A 21586-nucleotide genomic window follows, 5' to 3' on the forward strand; every position below is an offset into this window, starting at 1 on the left:
CCCGAACTTGGTTAAAATCCAATCAAGAGCCAAGGCAGATACAATGCCTCAGATCTCACAGGATGGCGGGATGAACCACACTAAAGGGCTACGCGAAGATGTCTAAAAAAAATAAATGAATAAATAAACTTTCGCAAGATCTTTGGACTATTTTTTGGCTTGCCAAAAATTTTGCCGCCGCTCAAGAAATCGCTGCCGGAGCATGAGAAACTCCATCGGCGGTCATCATCATTATGGTGTCTTAAGATGCCCTTACGAATGATCCGAAGTTTATACGGTCAGAACAGAATTTGAACATTTCCTTTATCGTGTGTCCATCTCTGCTCATCAGCTTCGGAACAGTAGTGACGCCTGCATTTACGAAGTGACCGCGCGCGATGTCACAATTGCTTTGGTGACATCAAAATCGCTTTGTGACATCATTTCACAAAATACTTGGAAAATGTCATAAACAGTGACGTCATTTTCAAGATAGTACAGTGTACATCAAAGAGTGGCAAACATGTCAACAGTCTGAAATAGCTGTTTCAACCAAACACCAGACGATAATTTTTTGATCCAAAATAATAACTTATAAACTGAGTAAGTTCGATAACGTTTAGCCACAATGTCGACTGACATACAAGTCATGTCCAATATTATACCTGTTGCACACATTATTGAATACATTTCCTGTTCTAGATAAGTAACCAAAAATGCGATTTGTTTTGAGAGGTCAAAGGCCACAGGTCAGAATCTTGATGGTATGACTGTCACTACGTCTTTAAGCTTTGTAATTCTGCGAAGGCCCTATATAATGACTTCTGAATTAGGAATAGTTTGGAACAAGCGGAAAGGGTCAAAATGGAGCTAAGATACCACTGATATTGTCAACATCTCTCTTTCACACTGAAACTGCCAACGAATAAACCGCAGGATTCTGAATGAAATGTACAAATAATCTTGTTCTTTTAAAATTTAATGCAAGGCACGTATACGACATGTCAACTACTGCAAGAAATCAAAAGAGCTGGCCGTCTATAGATATCCGCATGTGTTTTGGATCCGTTGCATAATGTCCGTGCGCAAGAATTATTTTATAGCAATGATATAACCATTCTACTGCGTGAAGCACACGATATAGACTGAAGTTTTCATTTTGTCTATCGAATATTATGAATGTAACGGATTAAGTCTTTGACGTACACGTGAGGATGTATAGGAACTGTCCCTGCATACAATCCAGAAACCACGCCATTGAGACAGAAGTGGTCTGGTCGCACGGAAGACATATCAAAGAGATGTATTTTATGATGATTTCTGCATGGTTATTACATGTTTGTTTGTTTGTTTGTTTGTTTGTTTGTTTGTTTGTTTGTTTTCATTCCATGACGTACACGTAGCTTGTTGCTGACTGAACTGGTCAACAGCTCATGGCAACGCATGACGGCTTAGCAAATGGCTGTAGCAGGGAGGTTGGTTAGAGGCTCTCCAACCTCCTCCCTCTTTGGTTTTGACTGGTTGTAAGATACAGCACAGGTTCATCTGCAGGCTGCCATCTTAACATAGAGAATAATCATCCCGTACTGGCAAGACGTCACAGTGTCCAAAAATAGACACAAGATGGCTCTACGAATATGGAATTTTCGTGCTAATTTGGTCCCGAACTTGGTCAACAGCCAATCAATAGCCGAAGCAAGTACAATGTACGATGCTTACAGATGGTCACACGATGACACCCGAACCACACACGATGGCTACGCGAAGATGTTACCCGAAGGAAACACGATGGCTACGCGAAGATGTTACCCGAAGGAAACACGATGGCTACGCGAAGATTTTGCCACCGCTCACGAAGTTGCTGAAAGAAACGTGAGTCTCGGGAACCTGAGAAACTCCACCGGCGGCGATATTATCTACGTTGGCTTAAGACACCATCATACCACGGATGACGCGATGTTTATACAATCAGAGTCGCATTTGAAAATTTCCTTCGTGTGTCCATCTTTGCTCAATGATTATTTCAGGACAGTGTGAAGCCTGCATTACTCTCATACGATCACTCACGATGAATCCGTACGATAATGATGATGGTACGATGCTGTGCACGAGTACTGGTGACTTCCACTCTTTCATTCCTTTCGAACGCTTTTATAACAGCAAAGACTTTCAGTACATGTTTTTAAAGTCTGATAATCACTTCCTTAGCGTCCAGCGGCGGAGAGTGGAGATATTTTCGGGTGCTCTCCCAATGTTCTATTTTAAAGGGTAGACATGATTGTAAAAAGCCCCAACCTAACAAAGGAGGAGGAGGAGGGGGGGGGGGGGAAGGAGGAGGAATAGGAATGGGGGGTGTGTCTCGGGGGCTGGGTGTTTGGGTTTCCATTATGTGTCATATACATTCGAGATCGACAGTCCGAGAAATATGTATACTGGCTATAAGATTGAACGATTTGCCTACATCAAGTACCTAAATAGCCGAACATAATACATCTTCTTTCTGTCAGTTTATTCAATTGCTGTGTCTATTTTGTGTAATTGTTTCTAGGTCTGACGGTAGCAAACAGGCCTTGTGGTGTACAAACCTTTGTAAACAATGACTGTGCATGAAATATGTATGCAACTACAATGTACATACAGAAATCGGTATTGATTAATAAAGTGTTTGCTGAAGACTCGATATTATTTTCAATTTTCTTTCACAGCTTCACATTCTGTGAAGAAAATGTATTGAAATACAATGTTTTATCACATCACATTAGCAATATTACCTAACACTTAACAATAATGATCTGTCCAAATTAATATATTAAATGCTATCTATTTCCGGATTCCCTGGGTACATTCTGGGTATTTCACGTCCTGCATGGGATAAGGAAACGATTTAGGTAATTAATTGTACCCATACATACACACACACACACACACACACACACATATATATATATATATATATATATATATATAATATTGAGTAGGTTGTCCACGTGTTGGCAAGATAAAAAGATAAAAAACAAAACTGGAACAAAGTTTATGCTGTATTCACCAACGGTTTATTTCTGTTCACAAATTTTCGAGCGACTCGCTCTTTCAACACTTGAAAAAGAGCGAGTCGCTCGAAAATTTGTGTACAGAAATAAACCGTTGGTGAATACAGCATTAACTTTGTTCCAGTTTTGTTTTTTATCTCTCTCTCTCTCTCTCTCTCTCTATATATATATATATATATATAATTTGATAGAAATATAGATGAGATGGAAAGGATAAAAACAGTACACAGAGATAGATAGTATTAACTGGACATAATCATATCAGAGTGAGGAAAAGCATGGACACATATCGCCTACAGAGTATTTTGATCGCATATTTCAAATTTTAATATTAAAAATAAGATTAGTGGACAAGAACGTATCTTACATTATTCAATACATTACATCATGACTTAACACGATGATTCCTCACAAAGAAGTCGAACGTCGAACTTACGATAGAACTCTGACATAAGAGGACAATAACCCTAGTATAATGCCAATGTAAATCCCATACATGCACATACCGGCTTGATATAGCAGTACAGTGCAGTGTGCAATCACGAAACGTTAGAGTAAACCAGTATTATGACCATTACAGCTCTATGATTACGACACTTTATTACCTTTGAATTGCCTGAAATAATGGCAGATAGCTGTTATTTTTGCTTGGGTTTAATTTTCGCGAATTTCGCGAATCACAGTTGGATCGCGAATTTAACAACACGCGAAAATGTCGCCAGACGCCAGAGTAAAAATACAATGTACATTTATAAATCAACGTCGGTGTCAGTTCGCGAAAACAGCATCTCGCGAAAATGTCTGTGACCTCCACATTCGCGAAAATATCTGTACGCGAAAATAACAGCGCATACAGTACCCATTGCTCACATAGCGCTGATACCTCATTAATTTTTATACACAGAGTCTAGCCCTGGAGTGCTTTAAATGCCCTGTATAAATTGGGTACGAGAGTGCTGAGGCAGCTCTTCACTTGCAGAGCTTTTAAGTGCAATATAATGCAAAACTTGCGAGGGAGACAATTTACAACACGATTATGTCTAAATTACGATTTACATTCACCTGTTCATTGCTTCATAATGATTGTCTACATGTCATGGGCATTATTCCAAAAATCATTTTAATCATCCAGCTTACACAAGAGAAAAGAATCGCAAAGGGGATCGACGCCAAAACGGGCAAATTCCTAATGACGATGCGAGATATCATTACAGTACACGTATACAAACCTTTAATGTCAATACGCACGAGCTCCATGACAGAGTACAATATTAACATACACACAAACACGTCTCGTATCCTGTGCAATGGACATTTGCGTATGTGTGTGACAGCAAGAGTACGTGTCTATGTGTATGTTGATGTTGTTGCTTTGTTTGTTAAAAGGAGGGTTTTCTATTAAAAACAAACAAACAAAAAACCTCCATGTGAAAGATGATTTAATTGTGAGACTCAATATGATATTCGGGTAGCTAAATCAGATAGATTTTGAGAAAATATGCCCACTTCAATAGCAGATATATTTCAAGCACCTAAAGAGAAGCTGCGGAAAAGCAAAGAAAACTCGCCATTGATGTCATTTTAGATAAATCTCCTTTTCTTTTCTTTTTTTAAACAAAACCAATTCAAATCTAAACTCTGGTTAGATTTAAGGTCAATAATGACAGACAAAGTCAACACCTTCACGCACATCATGTCATTAGAACCTACTTTGTGTGTGTGTGTGTGTGTGTGTGTGTGTGTGAGTGTGTGTGGGGGGATGAAAACCGATTACTGTCACGTGACCAACAGTCATATTTTCGCTGTATGCTGACACTGCCGAACGAGTCACAACTTACTAATAAATTAGCAAACTTCGCCCGGATTTTCACCGTTTGATCTGTTGTTGTCTTGCATCATTCTCTCTCTCTTTTTTTTTTTAAAGCAAAATTTCTCTTGGAGCAGATTTTCTAAACTAATCTGTATGTTCTTGTCACGACGTGCTTAAAAAGCATAAAACAAAACATAACAAAACAAAACTAGAAACTGTCTTCATACACTGAGTCACCAGCAGCGAGTAAGTATAACCGATGTTTCCTAAACGTTGCCGTGCTGTATGTAGGTCAGTAGACTTAAGTGCAAATGCAGATATATCACTTTGAAGACACTTTGCACATTATGCATTCTAACTCGACATCTTCGGTACGGTCGACATACAAACGACAGTGAGTTGTTACGACCGAACCACGTACAAATAAACCTTGTACCCATGCAAGAATAAATACATTACAACATGTATAGTCAAAGAGTCGTACAGGCATGATTACACACAATTTCAGCGCCGGTTCACCAGACACATAGTGCCAATTACATAAATACTACCAGGAAAAAAAAAAAAAAGACACACACAAAAGATGCATGCATCATGTCGTTTCGAACCTGAAAGCTGGATAGTTCAAAATATAACAAATCTACTTTTCGACCACGAGCAGAAATTGAAAAAATACCTGTAGTTTCAAACTTCATTGCAGTTTGATACGTCACAAGAATTCACTGATGACGTCAGTATCCATCATCCACCCATTGTGCAAAAAGAATGACTCTAATGAGAAAGTATTTTCGAATCACCATCGAGCTATATTAATAGAACGAAGGATCATATCTGATTATCGAAAACTTCAACAGAGAGTTGGCTTAATCGCAAGAGCGGATTCAAATACACACTACAGGTAAGACGAATATTCAATTTGTCAAAAGATAAAAAAGACATGTCACAGCCTTCGCTCAGACGACCTCGCAAAGACCAAGGTGACACACAAATTACGTTTGGGGTGAACAGATATACTTTCTCTACGTAAGTAATTACAAATAAAATTGTTGAAACACGCCAAGCTTAACACAAGATCCGAGCTATAAACCAGGTTAGAATTGAACTCAACATCCGTTTTCCTTTCAGACATATATATAAAAGAGAAAAGAAATGAAATAGATACAACATTGTTAGCCTTCATTGGGCACCTAATTAAGGCCATATAGAACAACAGATTCACGAGTACTGTAATATTGTAATAAATGTTAAGTCTTTGAGATGTAGTGAAGTGCTGATATAATTACATCTCCTATATAGTCTTCTCTATCACACCGATGAAATTTTAACTTCGCTTCAGCTATCATTACGTATATCAATCAAGAGAACAACAAATGGATCGAAAATTGATACTCAATCACCATAACTTGTCTAACGATATTCTGTCACAGGAAGCCGAGGTACTTTTGAAGGCTCTTATAACACAAATAGAAACTGACCACGAGTGCGAGGGTTGGGGATCTCGCACAAGGTGAAAGATGAAATGCTCTTTTCAGCGAAGCGATGCCGAGTTGAATGGAGCGTCTCGTTTTTTTTTTTCTTCTTTTTTTTTTCATCGAGTGCGAAATCTGATTCCATGCATGTATAAAGGTCATACATTATTTGTTTCATACAATACATCGCCCTTTAAAGGGCATGTTCCAAGCCAAAGGCCGCAGTACCAGCAACAACCACTTCTCAGGGCAAGGCAAATGGGAAACTGTAAGATTGATGCAGAGCCTAAGAAGAAATATGCATGGTTCGTGACACCATTTGGCACATGCCAAAACTGTTCGACGGTATCTTGAACGCTCTTGCAATAATACATTAGCAAATTTTACAGGATGAGAAGCTGACCAATCATATTGCTAGATTTTTTTAAAAAGGAATTGTATCATTCTGGGGGCATTTCATGAAGCGTTTTGTCCGACAGATTCGTCAGACAAATTTGCTTTCAGCCAATCAGATGCAAGGATTTCAGTAGCTTATAACAGTTTATCCGAAAAAAGAAATCCGACAAAATGCTTCATGAAATGCCTCACCCCCCCCCCCCCGATTAATATCAGACCAGTTTACTTAAGCAATGATTTTAAGGAATACATTTTCCAGTAGACCTAGTTATGAGTCAGTCCACATGTTTAAGTAATATCAAAGTATTTCAGTAATGTGGAATCCAGTTTGCACACACAAGTTGATATGTCTGGCAAGCATGAAATGGAAATCTTCTGGTGCCGGTATCATCTTCATCTTTGTACAGTGGGATACGGCACTCGCTTTATATCAAGTACGCAGCGCAGCGTGAGTAAAGACTTAAACAGTGCGATGTTATATCAATACCCGAGCCTGTTGTACGGTTATGAGCTAGACCCTCTCAATAATTATGATTCACATACGCACCACATCAACGGCTTATGCTGCGTTTACACCAAATTCGGCACGGGTCACGGAATGGGGTTTTTGCTATGGTGTGCCAAAAGGAACCATGTCTGATTCTCTTACAGCATCACTTCCCCACTAATAATTTTGTTACAAAATTAATCTTCTACTGTTGATTTTGTTGCTCATGATTTTGACATAAGAATAACATTTTGAGTGATTTTGTACCGAATTACTGATTCTTTTTTAAGAGAACCAGACATGGTTCCTTTTGGCGTATCATAGCAATAACCCCGTGCCGTTGCTCGGTGTAAACGCGCCATTAGTCTTCCAACTGTCTCGTCAAAATCACAATACTAAACTAATCTCTGTAACCACGCTCTTCTATCAATAGTACATAGTACTGCTCCTCCGTGATACGATGAGGTAGAATGCCCATCGTGCGAGTTAGCCACCGATTACAATAACCATCATCAAAATCGAGAGGTACAAGGACGAGTGTTTCATCTCTTCAACAAGGAAATTGACAGAGTAAAATGGCGAAAATTTCAAGCCTAGATCCATACCTACAGTATGCCCCAATACGAGATATTACAAAAATACCTGGGACCTGTTTTAGTATCATAATCGGCTGGTTACATGATGTATATCTGAACTGACGCTAAATAACAAACAGCTGCAATAAGGGAAGCAGCTGTGTGAGAGAAAAAGTTAATTCAAGACAGGATTTGTCTTTAGTGAGTTTAAGGATGTCGATTGCATAAATCCCTAAATAACCATCAAAATTTGAGTTTTCACTTTTCCAAGTTTACTGAGTAAAACATTATTCGTCTCTTTCTCTTCAAGGAAGAAAAAATAAATAAAAACAAGCACACAAGTCATACAGGCAGTCACATTGGCTACCATCATCGAACGTCTAGGACGCCATCTACGGTGGCGTGATAGTCGAACATTAGGAAATCAATTAAGTAGCGCTTGTAGAGCTGTGTGATGTCTTCGCTGGGCAAGTTCCCAAAGTACTTTTGAATTAGATCTGGGTCGGAGCTGTTGGTGGGCGAGCTTCCCTGGGCCGAGGGGAAGCTTACAGCTGCTTTGGCACCTGTTAAGGTGAGTATGTAGCGGGCGTCCTCGGCTATCGTCTCCATCTTTCCGATGACGTCATAATTGATTAAGCAAGGCAGACAGCTGACGTGCAGGTCCCGCCAGTGCTTGTTGCCGCCTTTGAACCCTTTCCGTCCGTTGATGACGAATTTCACGAATTCGTCGAAGGACAAATCGTACTTTTGCTGCGATTTGTTCTGGCTCTCCGCACGGTCAGCGGCCGGCCTGTACCTCTTGATGATCTTCTGGCCCACTCGCTTCTGCCACTTCTGGGCCCTGGCGAACGTGCTGTCCGGCGCGAGCTTGTTCCGGTACGCAGAGAGAACGCGGGAGAACGGATGGCGGGCAAACATGAATTTGGTATAATCCCGGAGTATCGTCCTGCGCTGTGACTCCGTGTAATCCGACAACGACTTGAGCATCTTGCCGCCCTGTCGGTTGGTGAAGAATTGTGGTATGGTGTCCGTGTTGTTGTACTGCCCACTCAGCACCAGAAACACCTTTTTCCAGTTCGTGCAGGCCACTTTTTGCACGTAGCAATACATAATCTTGTACTTTTCGTCCACCAGAATGTTCCAGGGTGGATGTTTTGCCACGTCAGATTCCGGGTTGGGGTGGTACTTTTTGCACACGCTGTCTACCACGGCGCGCCGGTGTTTATGAACGGCACTCTGTTTCCGCATAAAGTCCATCTCCTCGTCGAACGACTGGTTCAGTCTGAAGAGTTGGGTGTCGCGCTGAGGTAGCTCCGACGGTGAGGCCGCTATACTCACCTAAAATGACAATAAAAAATACACGCGATTAGGACTTGGAAAGCGTCACGCCATTAATAATTTCTATTCCACTCAATCAAGCTTATACTCGGGCAGAGCGTTAATTTCCTGACTGTCTAGATTCTGACAGTGATTCAAAGGGCACCGTATTTTTCGGTTTATATGAGATGTAGTAATGGCATAGTTTCAGTACAAGCTATGTAACTACACTTTATAATATACCAAAATATAATACCCTGGGTGGCGTCTTCAGGGTTGCTACTGCTCTTCCAGAGTGAGCATTTAAAATCATCATTCTAGAGCATGTAAAGATCTACCAGGTAGCCACTTCTACACCCACGTCAAGAGGGACACCCAAGGTACAACATCTGGTCCGCTGTGGTACGTGCTGAGCAGGATTCGAACCCGCATCCTCACGTTTATGCGTTTAAAACCTTGTCCAGTGTGCCACGGTGCTCAAAGTAACTGACCATTCAGGAACTAAATTGACTTACGTGTCTCTGTACTGTATCGTCGGGAGTTGCTCGATCTCTGCTGTGGATCTCGAAACTCTGAGCCTTCCCGAACTCTGTTATTTCATTTTCTGTCGAGAAAAATAAAACAGCATTCATATAATAAAAGCAAGATATTATTCAGATGGATGAAGGTTTAGGTATGAGTTTTTTTCAATTTGTCTCTCTCTACAAAAGAAATCTGCTAAGATCACAACTGCTGATCGTGTCGGAAAAAAGGGGAACCAGTTGGACTAGAAGCAATAGATGACATGTTCGAGACCCACTGGTTCCTTTTTTTTTTTCAGAAACGTTTGCTAATTTACAGATCAGCAGTTGCGATCTTTAAAAAAAAAATAATAATTTGTAGAGGGAGACAAATTGAAGAAAGTCATACCTAAGCATAATCCATCATAATCATCATCGTCATCAGCGTATTTCCCCGCATCGGCATCACTGCCATAATCGCCGAAGTGGTCATTTTTACGATCATAATTATTTAAAGAAGAAAATTGTATGGATATAATAGTTGTGTTGTTTTTTTTCAAAAGAAAAATGACTAGATGCTGAAAAATTGTCAGAAGATTTAGACACAGGCCTATGAGTTCTTCTTCAGAACGAATGAAAAAAAGAAATATAATCACATTAATATTGCATATAGTCATCCGTGTAGTCGGCACTTTTTTTAAGTATTGACCGCAATGAGTCATCTGCAATAAAGAAAAATCCACAAAAATTAACTTTTCTAGCATAATGAAAGAGCACTTGACTAACCGCTATCAGAAAGCAGGGGGAATAATATTATTGCTACCCTTAACTTCAAGTTGATGAAATGTGTAATTTTCATGAAAAATGAATTTTTGTGGAATTCCCTTTATATTTTCTTTAAATATTGCTGTCCACACATGACGCCACAACCTCTAGTAGTCTCCTCATCCAGCCGTTCCAACACCAAAACTTTAAAAATTCATAACTTTTGCATCGATTGTCCGATTTTCCTCAAACTTTCACTGACATGTTCTACTAATGCTGCTGCTTTCACCCAATCCACATTTCTCTTTGGGTTTGGGTTTCCTTTAAGACTTGCCCAACATAGCAACAATGAATTCATGCAAACTGCATTCTCATAAGTGTTGAAATGTATGTAGCAGAAACAAGCGAAATGTATAGCTCGTTCCTATAGGTCAGCAGGAGGAGGACAATCAAACAAACAAACAAACAAACGTGATGTTCATGACCTCTTTAATCACTGTCAGTCCCATCGGCAATACACACCTAACGCACAAAGGCAATAGCATTTTAAGATGGTGGTCCGAAGACGTTTTGGTTACCTTTGTTAATGCTGAGTACTGTTTGTGAAGACTGCTTGGAGGGCGATATATAGACGAGTACGGTGAAGGTGAACATGAGGCCCAGGACACACCAGAGCGCAAACTTGCTCAACGACGCCATGTCCACTCTGGTAGCTATCTAAAACACAGAGAGGAGAGATAGAATGAGAGAGAATATTAATATAAACAATTGCTGTGTAAAACCAAAGAGGATATAAACATCGTCACACATTTACAATCATTTAACAGCTGTAATGGAAGAACATCGTAAGTCCTACTTAGCTGAAAAAAACTGACCATAATAATGACGTAGCATTCCGTTTTGTGTGGCAGCAAAATTGTTGTAAAATGGCAATTTTTGACCCTGAACACCTGAAAATCATGCAATTCGCATTTATTGGGATTTATTCATTGATATAATTTAAATTTCGCTCGATTTGAGTTGACATGAATGAAGAAGAGCCGAAGGAAGATTAGAAGCCCCTGGCGAAAAGCAACCATGCTCATAACATCACAGGCATTGAGACTATTCACAAACACAAAATGTTGCAAAACTCATTCTAGAGGCCACAGTCGCGTATTCTTGCTCAGTATAACACAACCAGAGATGAAAGAAACACATCAGCCACACGGCCCAAGACTGAAAGTGCGAATTTATACTCTGGTATACGTTCTCTTCTAATTCGTGTAACTTGAGTTCTGGTTGTGATTAGTATTGCTTGTTGTTCGCAAGTACCCTGTATGCGAAACCGAAGATTTTCATCTTAGGCTTGATGCGGTAACACAGATAGATGCAAAACACAGACAAGCAGAGAAATATTTTGACCGTAACTTATGGTTGTTGTCTTTTACAGCACCACAGTGATATGCCTATAGAAACAGATTGACTGATCATAAAAAGGGCCGGGCGACGTGCAAGCATTTAAAGGGGAGTATCAAGTGCTATTTCCACGGATATACATCCCCTGCATACTTGTATGGCAAATGACTGTGAAATATCAGTTATGAACTGTGAAATATCAGGCACGTCGCAAATTAGGCATGAATGTATTCTACGGACTTTAATCGACAAGAAAATCAATTAAGATGAAGGTGTTTTTGATGAACTCATTCAGGTAATATTTACACTGTATGTTGATCACAGATATAACGTAGATATGTCCATATATAGATACAAACACAGAGACTGCAAGCCACAAACAAACATAATCATATACCTATAATAAACGTCAATACACAAAATCCATTAAAAACCCTTCACTTCTGGGAGCGTATACTGATATACAGATTCAAGTATCAATCTAAAGCGCATGCACATCGATCATCCCCAAAAGAGACGGGGCGTATACCAGCGGCCTGATATTTGCGACGCAGTGGTCGTCAAAATACTAATGATAATAATGCTACAAAATACTATGCTATCACAAAACTGACAACTCGCTTTAGTCGGCCCATACAAGTCATGTAAGAAGAGGTCTGAAATAATTTTTCTTTTCAGAATTTTAACCTGAAATACGAATTCAAGTAAAAACCAAACAAAACTTAGCTTTGTTACAATTCTAAATTGTAGTTTACTCTCGGTAACAACTTAAAAAAAAAAAAGAAGAGAGATATCGATCTACCGACGCAGTGTAGACGAGGTAAAACGAAATGGAAGCGCAAGAGGCAAATTTTGTAGATTTCTTTTAAATGATTACAAATAAGATCTCGTCACCACGATAAACGTCGCAATTTACGAGTTGGTGCTTGAGTGAAATCACTGGGGGAACCTATACCATAATACTTCAACATCTACTGCTGATATGACGTGATTAAGCTAAGTGTCAAGCTGGGCTAGGCTGGCCCATGTTACGGTTTATTGCCACTTGGTCTACTATCAGATGGTCTACTTCCCAGTTCGTCCAACACCACTACAGCTAAACTTACTTGGTCTACCATCAATTTCGTCTAATGCCCGTTTGGTCTACTTCTCACTTGGTCCAACGCCCAGTTTGGTTACTTATCGTTTCGTCTAATGACCAGATTGTCTAATTTCGTTTTGTCTCCTTGGACTTTTCCCCATTTTGTCTAATAAACTGTGGGTATTAGACGAAGTGGACATAGCCCATCTGGAAGTAGACCAACTGGTAATGAGGCTAAGTGGCAATTGGACTAAATGGTCGATAGACGAACTGGTTGAAGACGGAATGGGATTAGACCATGTGGGTTGAGATCAAATGGCTATTAGACGAAGTAGGAGTAGACTAGCTGATAGATCTCCCATATATTATTACGGACCCGGGTTATCATCGCGGCTGGTCATTAAGTAGTCTGGAGGAGATGGGGACCAAAAAAAAAAAAAAAAAATGAAGCATTCTGTGACATTACAGGGTGCAGTGTTCGCTTCTGCACAGTTTGACTTCTTTGCAGAAGACTGTCCAGGTGCTTTAAAATCACCCGCTGGATGTCTTGCAGGTGCAGTGCGTGGATTATTAGTACGCAGAGCTTGTGTCATACGAAATCGTCGTTCTGCGGTTCATAGTGGAGGCAATCAATTCGGGGTTTTGCTGCTGTTGTTTTGTTCTGATTTTTCTTTAAACATCATGATTGATTGCAACTCCAAATTATCATGATTATCACGACCTAAACAATGTCTTTAATGAGCTATTTTGCTGATTGTTAAAAATGGTGCGAGTCATCTGTTTTCTATTCATAATGTGTTTGGTTGTCACTGTTTTGTTCATTTTGCTCGTTGTGTTTTGTCTTTTAGTTTGAAATTCATATTGAACATGGGAAACCTCGCCTACACCATTACAATAATCGGCAATTATAGGTATACGTGTTTGGAATGGGCTTTCGTTCTTTTCACAATATTGACTGTAAAAAACAAACGAACAGTGACTTGATTTGTGATTGCCGGGAAAAAAAAACGGAGAAAAGACAGCATATTCGGACCTATTACCTGCTGCATTGAAAGAGTTCAAGTCTTCAAAGGAGGTACTAAAAATTCAACTCAAGCGAAATAACGTAATCACATACACTTAAAGGGAATGACTAGTAACTGATCAATGGGAATCAGTGGGAATGCTGGGGGATGATTGTTCCAATCCTTGTGGGATTCATTTAAGAGTACATTATGTATCTATTGTTGTGTGAAAATTATTTGCTTCAGAATGGTCTCATATTCAAGTAATGTGCAGTTTAATGTTTCCAGGTTAGCATGCCTGTACAGTGAAGGGGTGATTAAACTGCACATTATTTGAATATGAGACCATTCTGAAGCAAATAATTTTCACACAACAATAGATATATAATGTACTCTTAAATGAATCCCACAAGGATTGGAACAATCATCCCCCAGCATTCCCACTGATCAGTTACTAGCCATCCCCTTTAAGGATTCAAACGAATCGTGCAGAGGTGGACTTGAAAATATAATATATATATATATATATGAAGGGGTCGGTGCAATATAGTGCTAACCCACACTTTTGTCAAAAGTGAGTTACATGCATTTTCATAATCCTTAGCCTTCTCTCTAAACTCCGTGAAAATATCATATTTGAATTCAACCTATAAGATGGTAAAAAATGCATGCATTCATGTTTTATTAATGTACAATGTATGGACTTTCCAAACATTCAACAGCAATTATCTCAAAATGACTATTGTGTGGGTTAGCACTATATTGCACCGACCCCTTCATATATATTGCCATTTTAGGTTTTTATCACACACACACACACATATATATATATATATATATATATATATATATATATATATATATATATATACATACATACACACAATCAAATTCTTATATCTTGGGGGGGGGGCGGTGTGAGCTGGCTAGTGAAAATTTGTAGCTCCCACGCAAGTAATCCCACCCACCTAACATACAAATCCACGTTGTCTGTATGCATTGGTATGGACTATACTGCAAGAAAAAAAAAATGTTTATTATCACAGCAAACAACGCGTATCTTCAATTATTTCCATCCTAGATGCAATGACCGAAAGTGCGTAATCAAAACAGGACTTACAGGGATCACGACGACACAAAGGGTGAGTGAAGTGTATGTGAGTGTGTGTGTGTGTGTGTGTGTGTGTGTGTGTGTGTGTGTGTGTTTGTGTTTGAGATTGATGTGAATCCCTAATCAATAATCCTCAGTAAAATCTGCTGACAGCTATGTTTATTCCGACTCGTTGGGGGAAAAAAAAGAAATCAAATAAACCACAATTTTATGAAAACAATTTCCAGAAACCAAAAACATTACATCAAGACTAGTTTGCATTCAAACTTTTGACAAAATGTGAAGGGAAGAAAAAATCTGAACTTGCAATGACATGCTGTTAGCAGCCCTATTTTGCACGACTCTTTGTTTTTACGAAAATATAGCAGTGTTATAGGCCTACATTTCTTAACCCGTCGACAGGTTGATTTTGCTATAACAGGCATTTCCCATATAGACACCTGCCCGAGAATACTCGGGAATAGTCTGAGGCGGGATAATATTTACACAACTATTTATCATAGAATGCTTCACGGGTTTTCATGTGGTCTCTAGATAAAAAGAGTCTCATTAAAAAAAAATGCACGCATGTGTTAAATCGTGATGATGAACTTACTGAGACTAATCACAGCCAACGATATATTGCAGCATACATACTGTAGGTACATAGTCACTTGAGATATTATTCAGTACTGTACGGAGCATGTCGGTAGCATGCTTATGGGATTATTCATCACCCATACAGTCGAAGCATGTCACACGCATTATGACGATGACATTGAGAAGAATTGCGGACTTACGACACGTGACGTAACTCTTGACCGCTCGTGCTTTTCAAAACTCATCGAACCGTGGACGTGTACCCGCTCTTCAACGAGACTCTCACTATATCGCTTCCTTAAATCTCCCCTCTCAACGCCTCTTACTGAGCAAAGTAAGAGCGGCGGTCGTGAGAGTCCAGATCACGTCACCTTTAAAGCGGTCCCCATCGAGTTATAGGTCAAACACGAATCAACCGAACCCGGAATAGCACGGACAAACAGAGAGAACGAACCAGTCGCATGGCTAATGAGAAGGGATTAGAAGGGAGGAGGGGGAGGAGGTGGTGGTGGTGGAGGAGGAGCAGGAGGAGGAGGAGGAGGCCGATGAGGAGGGGAAGGGAAAGGAGGAGAAGGAGGACGCCGATGAGGAGGGGAAGGGAGAGGAGGAGGAGGAAGGAGGGGGGAGGGAATGTTGGTACGGGGATGAGAGCCGTGGTGAAGTACTGAGCCTGATATACATCCCATGCGAAGTATATACATTTCATGCAAAGTATGAATGGAACTCACACAAGTCAGCGCGGAAGAACACGCTGTGTGTCACGGTGAAACCTATATCTCGCGTCACACAGAAACTGATTTATCTGACTCTAATTTACTGCATAACAATATATAGTGACTGTCTTCCAGTCTTACCTTCTCAGGCTAACTTCTTTCATAGTCTGAACTGTCTTCCCATGACAAAAGGCCATATTTATTAATGTCATTAAAACACCAGCATCGTCTTGCACTCATTTATACACCTGTATGGGTTAAACAGCAAATTGCTAGTAGAAAATCTTGTCCAAGGAAAAAGTGTTGAGCTGGATTCAAACCGGGTGCACGCTCTAATCAACTACACCATAATACATGTATCGCACATTGTTCCAACTACTTTTTGACAGTAGATATCAGAAGTATAAAATCGCAGCATCACCTATACACATTAACACCACGGCCAAACACAGGGGATATCAAAACGTAATTTTCATATTCGCTCGTAGAATGTCGGTATCACGCCACTTTGAAAAAACAGAGCATTGAGAGCAATTATTTTAATTAGTATATAATTTATGCATCATGAGATTGTTTCACTTCCTTATATGAAAGGCCAAGAATTTGCGAATTCATAATGATCATCAGAAAGTATGAAATACATTCAAATTAAAGTAGAATTCTCAGGTTGATTTTTTTATAGAATTCATTCTGGTTTCTCGTTCAACGCTTAGCGGTCCAAATGCCTCCTTTCAGGCGACTGTGGTGAGATATCAAAACCCCTTCTTTGGGAGTTTACCAAACGTATTGCTACAACAGTTATTATACTTCAGATATAGAAAGGTAATGTTCATAAAAAGTCGGGCTTGTTCGTTGTTGTTGTTTTACCTCTTGCTTTTCCGAGACTATCCCCGGATTTTAAAGTACTAATACTGGTCATGCATAAGAGGAAATATATGGACACAACCCAGATTTCCCATGTTTTTTCTGACTTCACGGGGTTTCTCTTTTGTGCCTTGTTGTTTCCGAAACCGATTCCACGGTTTTGGACTGCTAGATCTGTCTACGTTGGTGGAATAATTTCTATGCGCATGTTGTAAAACTTTGCGACTCTGTGCCTCTTTCTCCCTTTTTTGTGTGTCCTGTATTGCTTTGTTTTACTGAAGGTTTTGAAATCGAACTAGAAGTTTAAACTGTTAATTCTACATCAGGACAGATTAGAAGTAGAACATGTAGTCATGTTTCCATGGAAGATTTGACTATTGGCTTTATTTCATTTATCTATGTTTTTTTTTTTCTCTCTCTCTCTCTTGCAGGAGCTCTCAAAAGCCGACACAATGGAGCTTTCAGTTGCTGTAGAGCTCTCTTTAGATGGAACGATAATAACAATTATATAAACAGTAAATATTTGCGGAATCGTAGTTATTCCTTTCTATAAGGTGGTTTTAAAAAAACGCCTGCAACAGGCCTACGACATTCATTCCGTCTCGAATTAGGGGTTCGTGATTGCCCATTACTACAATGGAGAACTTGCCTTCGTGTTTATGTCATTTTCCAGATATTTTCCCAAATGAATGCGGCTTTAAGCTCCTGGACGAGTTTCAATTCGACTATGCACACAACGCGTATACGATTAATGCCCAGGTGTTGTTAATGATTATCTCGACAGGCCAACAGGCAGTGCCGCGAATGATGGCATTGGCATAATGGCATTCGGCTCGTTCGAACGCTGGTCGAGTGCGAGTACGAAGTGAAACATAAGAGGAACCGAGAGAACGACTGGGAGAGAGAAAGAGAAATATTAAATTAGAAAGAACGATAAACAGAGGTGAAAAGACAAAGATGATAGTTCGTATCGTGGGGTTTCATCTGGGAGTGTGTCTGACGATGCCTGGTATGATGGGTGGGGTGTTTACGAACATACTGTCCAAAGGGTAAATAAGTTATCTTTGAAGGTATTGTTTAACATTGGGAGCAGTGATTAAAATAGAAATGTTCGAGATATCACATTTGATGCATATGATTGTATAGGTCAGTTGTATCACAAACAATCCTACCATACAAAAACTCCGTAATAAATCTTAAGAATATAAGGAGATATCACTATTTTCCCCACTAAACCATATCTGTAGACGGTTTAGTCTAGATACATTTTTATTATAACTCTTGTTCACATTTTGTATATTTAACAGTACTTAACATTGATTATACTGATTCATATTCTACATTGGTTGTTTCTATCCCTAACTCGCATTTTAGAACTACTTTGAAGCACTAAAGCTGGGTTTTTATTTCATCTGCAAATGGTAAATAATGCCTTTAACTGTGTCAAAACATGCTGTCATTCTTCAGATCATGGGCGAGAAGAGACGAGCATCATAGGCATTAGTCTCATCCCTTTTTCGTTTGAAAACACCCCAAAAATGCAAAATGCTTCACATTACGACTCTGTGATCAAGCAATGACATATTGGGACTCTGTTCAAAAGGTGTACTATGTTATAATGGCTGTGTCTGTGGTCCACGTTTTACCGCCGTGAAATCATTCTGTGAAGATCAAAGCTCATTATATGAATTACCAGACGAACAACACAGATGCGATAAAAATAGATTTCCATCTACGATGATGGATCGGAAATCATTCAATACGAGAAATAATCATTCCAAAGGATATCTCTGTAGAAAATGTATTGCGCGGAAGACAACCGAATAGTGTCATAGCCATGAAGCTATGCTCATTATCATCATTTTTTTTAAAATAAGTTTACAACATGCACCATTTCTTGTTCGTGGACGTCATGGCAAGCTGGCGACACATAAGACCAAGAGGGGAAAAATTGCCACCAAACTAGATTCATGCCCATCCATTTCCCAAAGTGCCATCCGAGCAATAGCTCCTGGCAAATTCAATTTGTAACCAAAGTGACGACATTCAGAGAAGAGCAGAGCATAGGCGTTTTTTGTTCTCCTGCAAGGGAAGAGTCCACGATTTAAGAGCTACAATATACGATCGGTGACATCTTTCTGAAGGGCGTCAAGACTGAACATCTTTGTTCAGATCATATTCCGTCACCAGACAAAATTTGGCTGTCGACGGGCTCTCCTGGCTACCAAAGAAAGAAAGTTATTAAACAAACCGACAGCAGTAACAATCATTCATGCAGCCCTCAAGTGACTGTCTGCAACGGAACAGTTTTTCAAGCGATACGATGAGGGCATTTATTGACATAAAATCCATTGGTTCCTATAAATGGCACAGAGTGCTTCTGTGCCTTGATTACTTGCAAACGTCGCGTGTTGGGTACCCGCAGGGAGGTGGGAACACCCATCTCCCTGCATGGCACGTGCAGACGTTTTTGGAACTTACAGCGTGCGGGCGATGGCTCTTTCTGCTTTTTAACTTAACAGTATATTGGAATGTGTGAAGAAAAGAGAGAACGAGTAATTGAAAGCTTGCGAGAGAGGAGAGAGAAGTGGCACCGACTTCATGATAAGCCTCTCCCTCCCTCTTTGAGTTTGTCACGCGAACTGCCTCGCAGAAATTCAACCAGCTTTCCCGAGCTGCCAGCGGAAATTCGACCACCTGTCCGCATGCGAAGGGAACGAGAGACAGAAAAATAACGCTTCCTTCCGCCAATTAGGGAGTCACTGTTCTGAAACCAAATCAAAGTCCGCTTGGTACCATCGACACAGACGGGGACGCACCCGAGGCGATGGAAATCAATTAACAGCCGCGAACATCTTCGCGAGTGTCCATGTAACGTAAGCTGACGTTGGGGGCGTTGTGATGCTCACTTACTGTTTGGGACTCGGATCAGTAGGCAGAGTTCTAAGCTATGTTCCAGTCGAAATGAAATAATCATGGCCACAAATATCAGAGGCTTCAAACAGTCTCAAAACAGCCTCTGCATCAGTGCTTCAAGGAAAGAGAGGCAGAAAGACAGACAAATAAACGGACAGACAGACAGAGAGGGGGTGAGAAGGAGAAAATAACATTTACGAAGAGGCGACAACGCAAAACCTGAAAGAAAAAGAGAGAACTATATTGATTCCTCCTTGCCCATCCATCCCCACACCGTAACTATACAATATGAAGACAGCGGATAGGAGCATTTCGAAAGCGTCAGTGACATGGTCCTTTCGTGTAAGGATGACGACTGGTACAAAGCATCAGATATCACGATCGCACTATACAAGTTTATTCTTCATTATTATTACGACAATATATCACAGGTAATTGAGGAGGAGAAGTTCGACTTATGTTACAGAGGGTCCCGTCTCTGGTAGATGTCGACCTCGTCCCAATACACACGACGATTGCTCTATATACGATAACGGAGTGGGACTCAGGAGCGCAAAGGGGATATGACACCTGTATATCTTGCTCTTGTACTAAACGCTGCGAAGTACGTATTTCAAACCATGCAGGGAGGTGAGCTAACCTTCCTGATAATACTATACACGCGCAGAAATCATGGCGATCGCCGAACTGACAGAGTGTAGCTGTAGGTTAAAACAAAACTCTCGCTTCCGTTTGTGAGCTTCCGCGTAGCCCGAGAGCTTGAAAAGCCTGCCTCCCCATTCCATGAATAACAGGCCTGGGCCTCCTTCCTCTCCAATCAAAACATCCGTCTTCGACTAATATCTGCACGGCTGTCTTGTTACATTCAATACCATTACTTTGCATAGGCACACCCGGGGCAAAGGGCTCTGAAGGCAGTATACCTGCATACTTCTCAAAGATTCTTCCTGACGGATTTCTGTGACAGAAACAACGACATTGCTCAAATTCCATGTCGTCCATATTATGTTTGCTCAATCCATTCAGTCTGCAGGTATATAGACGAAAGAAAGTGAAATATTATACTACGCTTTTGTTGTGTGACATTAACCTGATATGACAACGAGACAATTTACGTTTATGAAGAAGAGTCAAGCTAAAAGCACTCGTTTGGCGCTACATACACGCAATATTCACTTGCCATATTTAATTTCTAGAATAGAAGAGTTACTACAATGAAAGCACTCTTTTGAGTTTATAGCCTCTACAGAGTTTTCATGTAACTACTCAAATTTCTTTCCAGCATGTTTGTCAATAATGGGTTATATAGGCCTACGATACTGGGTGGAAAGCTGCATGCTGCAATGAAGTTGTACTTAACGTTATCTTTAAAAATCATAACTCTCTTTCGCAAGTCCTATTATTCTTTCCTATCCTATCTACTGGGATCTTCCATGGATATTACCAAGATAGGCTTAATACATCCTAATACTGTATTCCCTGAATTGTCCTTACTGTATACTGTTTTAACTTATCCTTCAGATACACACTATTACACCGTAGATTTTGTCAGGTGTATTGTGCTTTATTTGA

General features: G+C 40.1%; 1 protein-coding gene across 1 annotated transcript; it reads right to left on the minus strand.

The window, feature by feature from the left end:
* Positions 1–6907: 6907 nt before the first annotated feature.
* On the minus strand, positions 6908–11047 carry LOC140237953 (carbohydrate sulfotransferase 11-like). Its single transcript, XM_072317882.1, has 3 exons — positions 10927–11047; positions 9599–9687; positions 6908–9104 (listed from the first exon to the last, which is right to left on the minus strand). Exons 1-3 carry the CDS (start codon positions 11045–11047, stop codon positions 8136–8138), a joined length of 1179 nt encoding a protein of 392 aa, XP_072173983.1. The 3' UTR covers positions 6908–8135.
* Positions 11048–21586: the final 10539 nt, after the last annotated feature.

This window comes from Diadema setosum, chromosome 14, assembly GCF_964275005.1.
Source record: "Diadema setosum chromosome 14, eeDiaSeto1, whole genome shotgun sequence".
Lineage (NCBI taxonomy): Eukaryota > Metazoa > Echinodermata > Echinoidea > Diadematoida > Diadematidae > Diadema > Diadema setosum.

Coding starts and splice junctions, on each gene's coding strand:
- LOC140237953 (XM_072317882.1), bottom strand. CDS start 11,047: ATGGCGTCGTTGAGCAAGTTTGCGCTCTGGTGTGTCCTGGGCCTCATG. Junction 9,688..10,926: donor AGTACTCAGCATTAACAAAG/GTAACCAAAACG, acceptor TTTTCTCGACAG/AAAATGAAATAACAGAGTTC. Junction 9,105..9,598: donor ACGATACAGTACAGAGACAC/GTAAGTCAATTT, acceptor TTGTCATTTTAG/GTGAGTATAGCGGCCTCACC.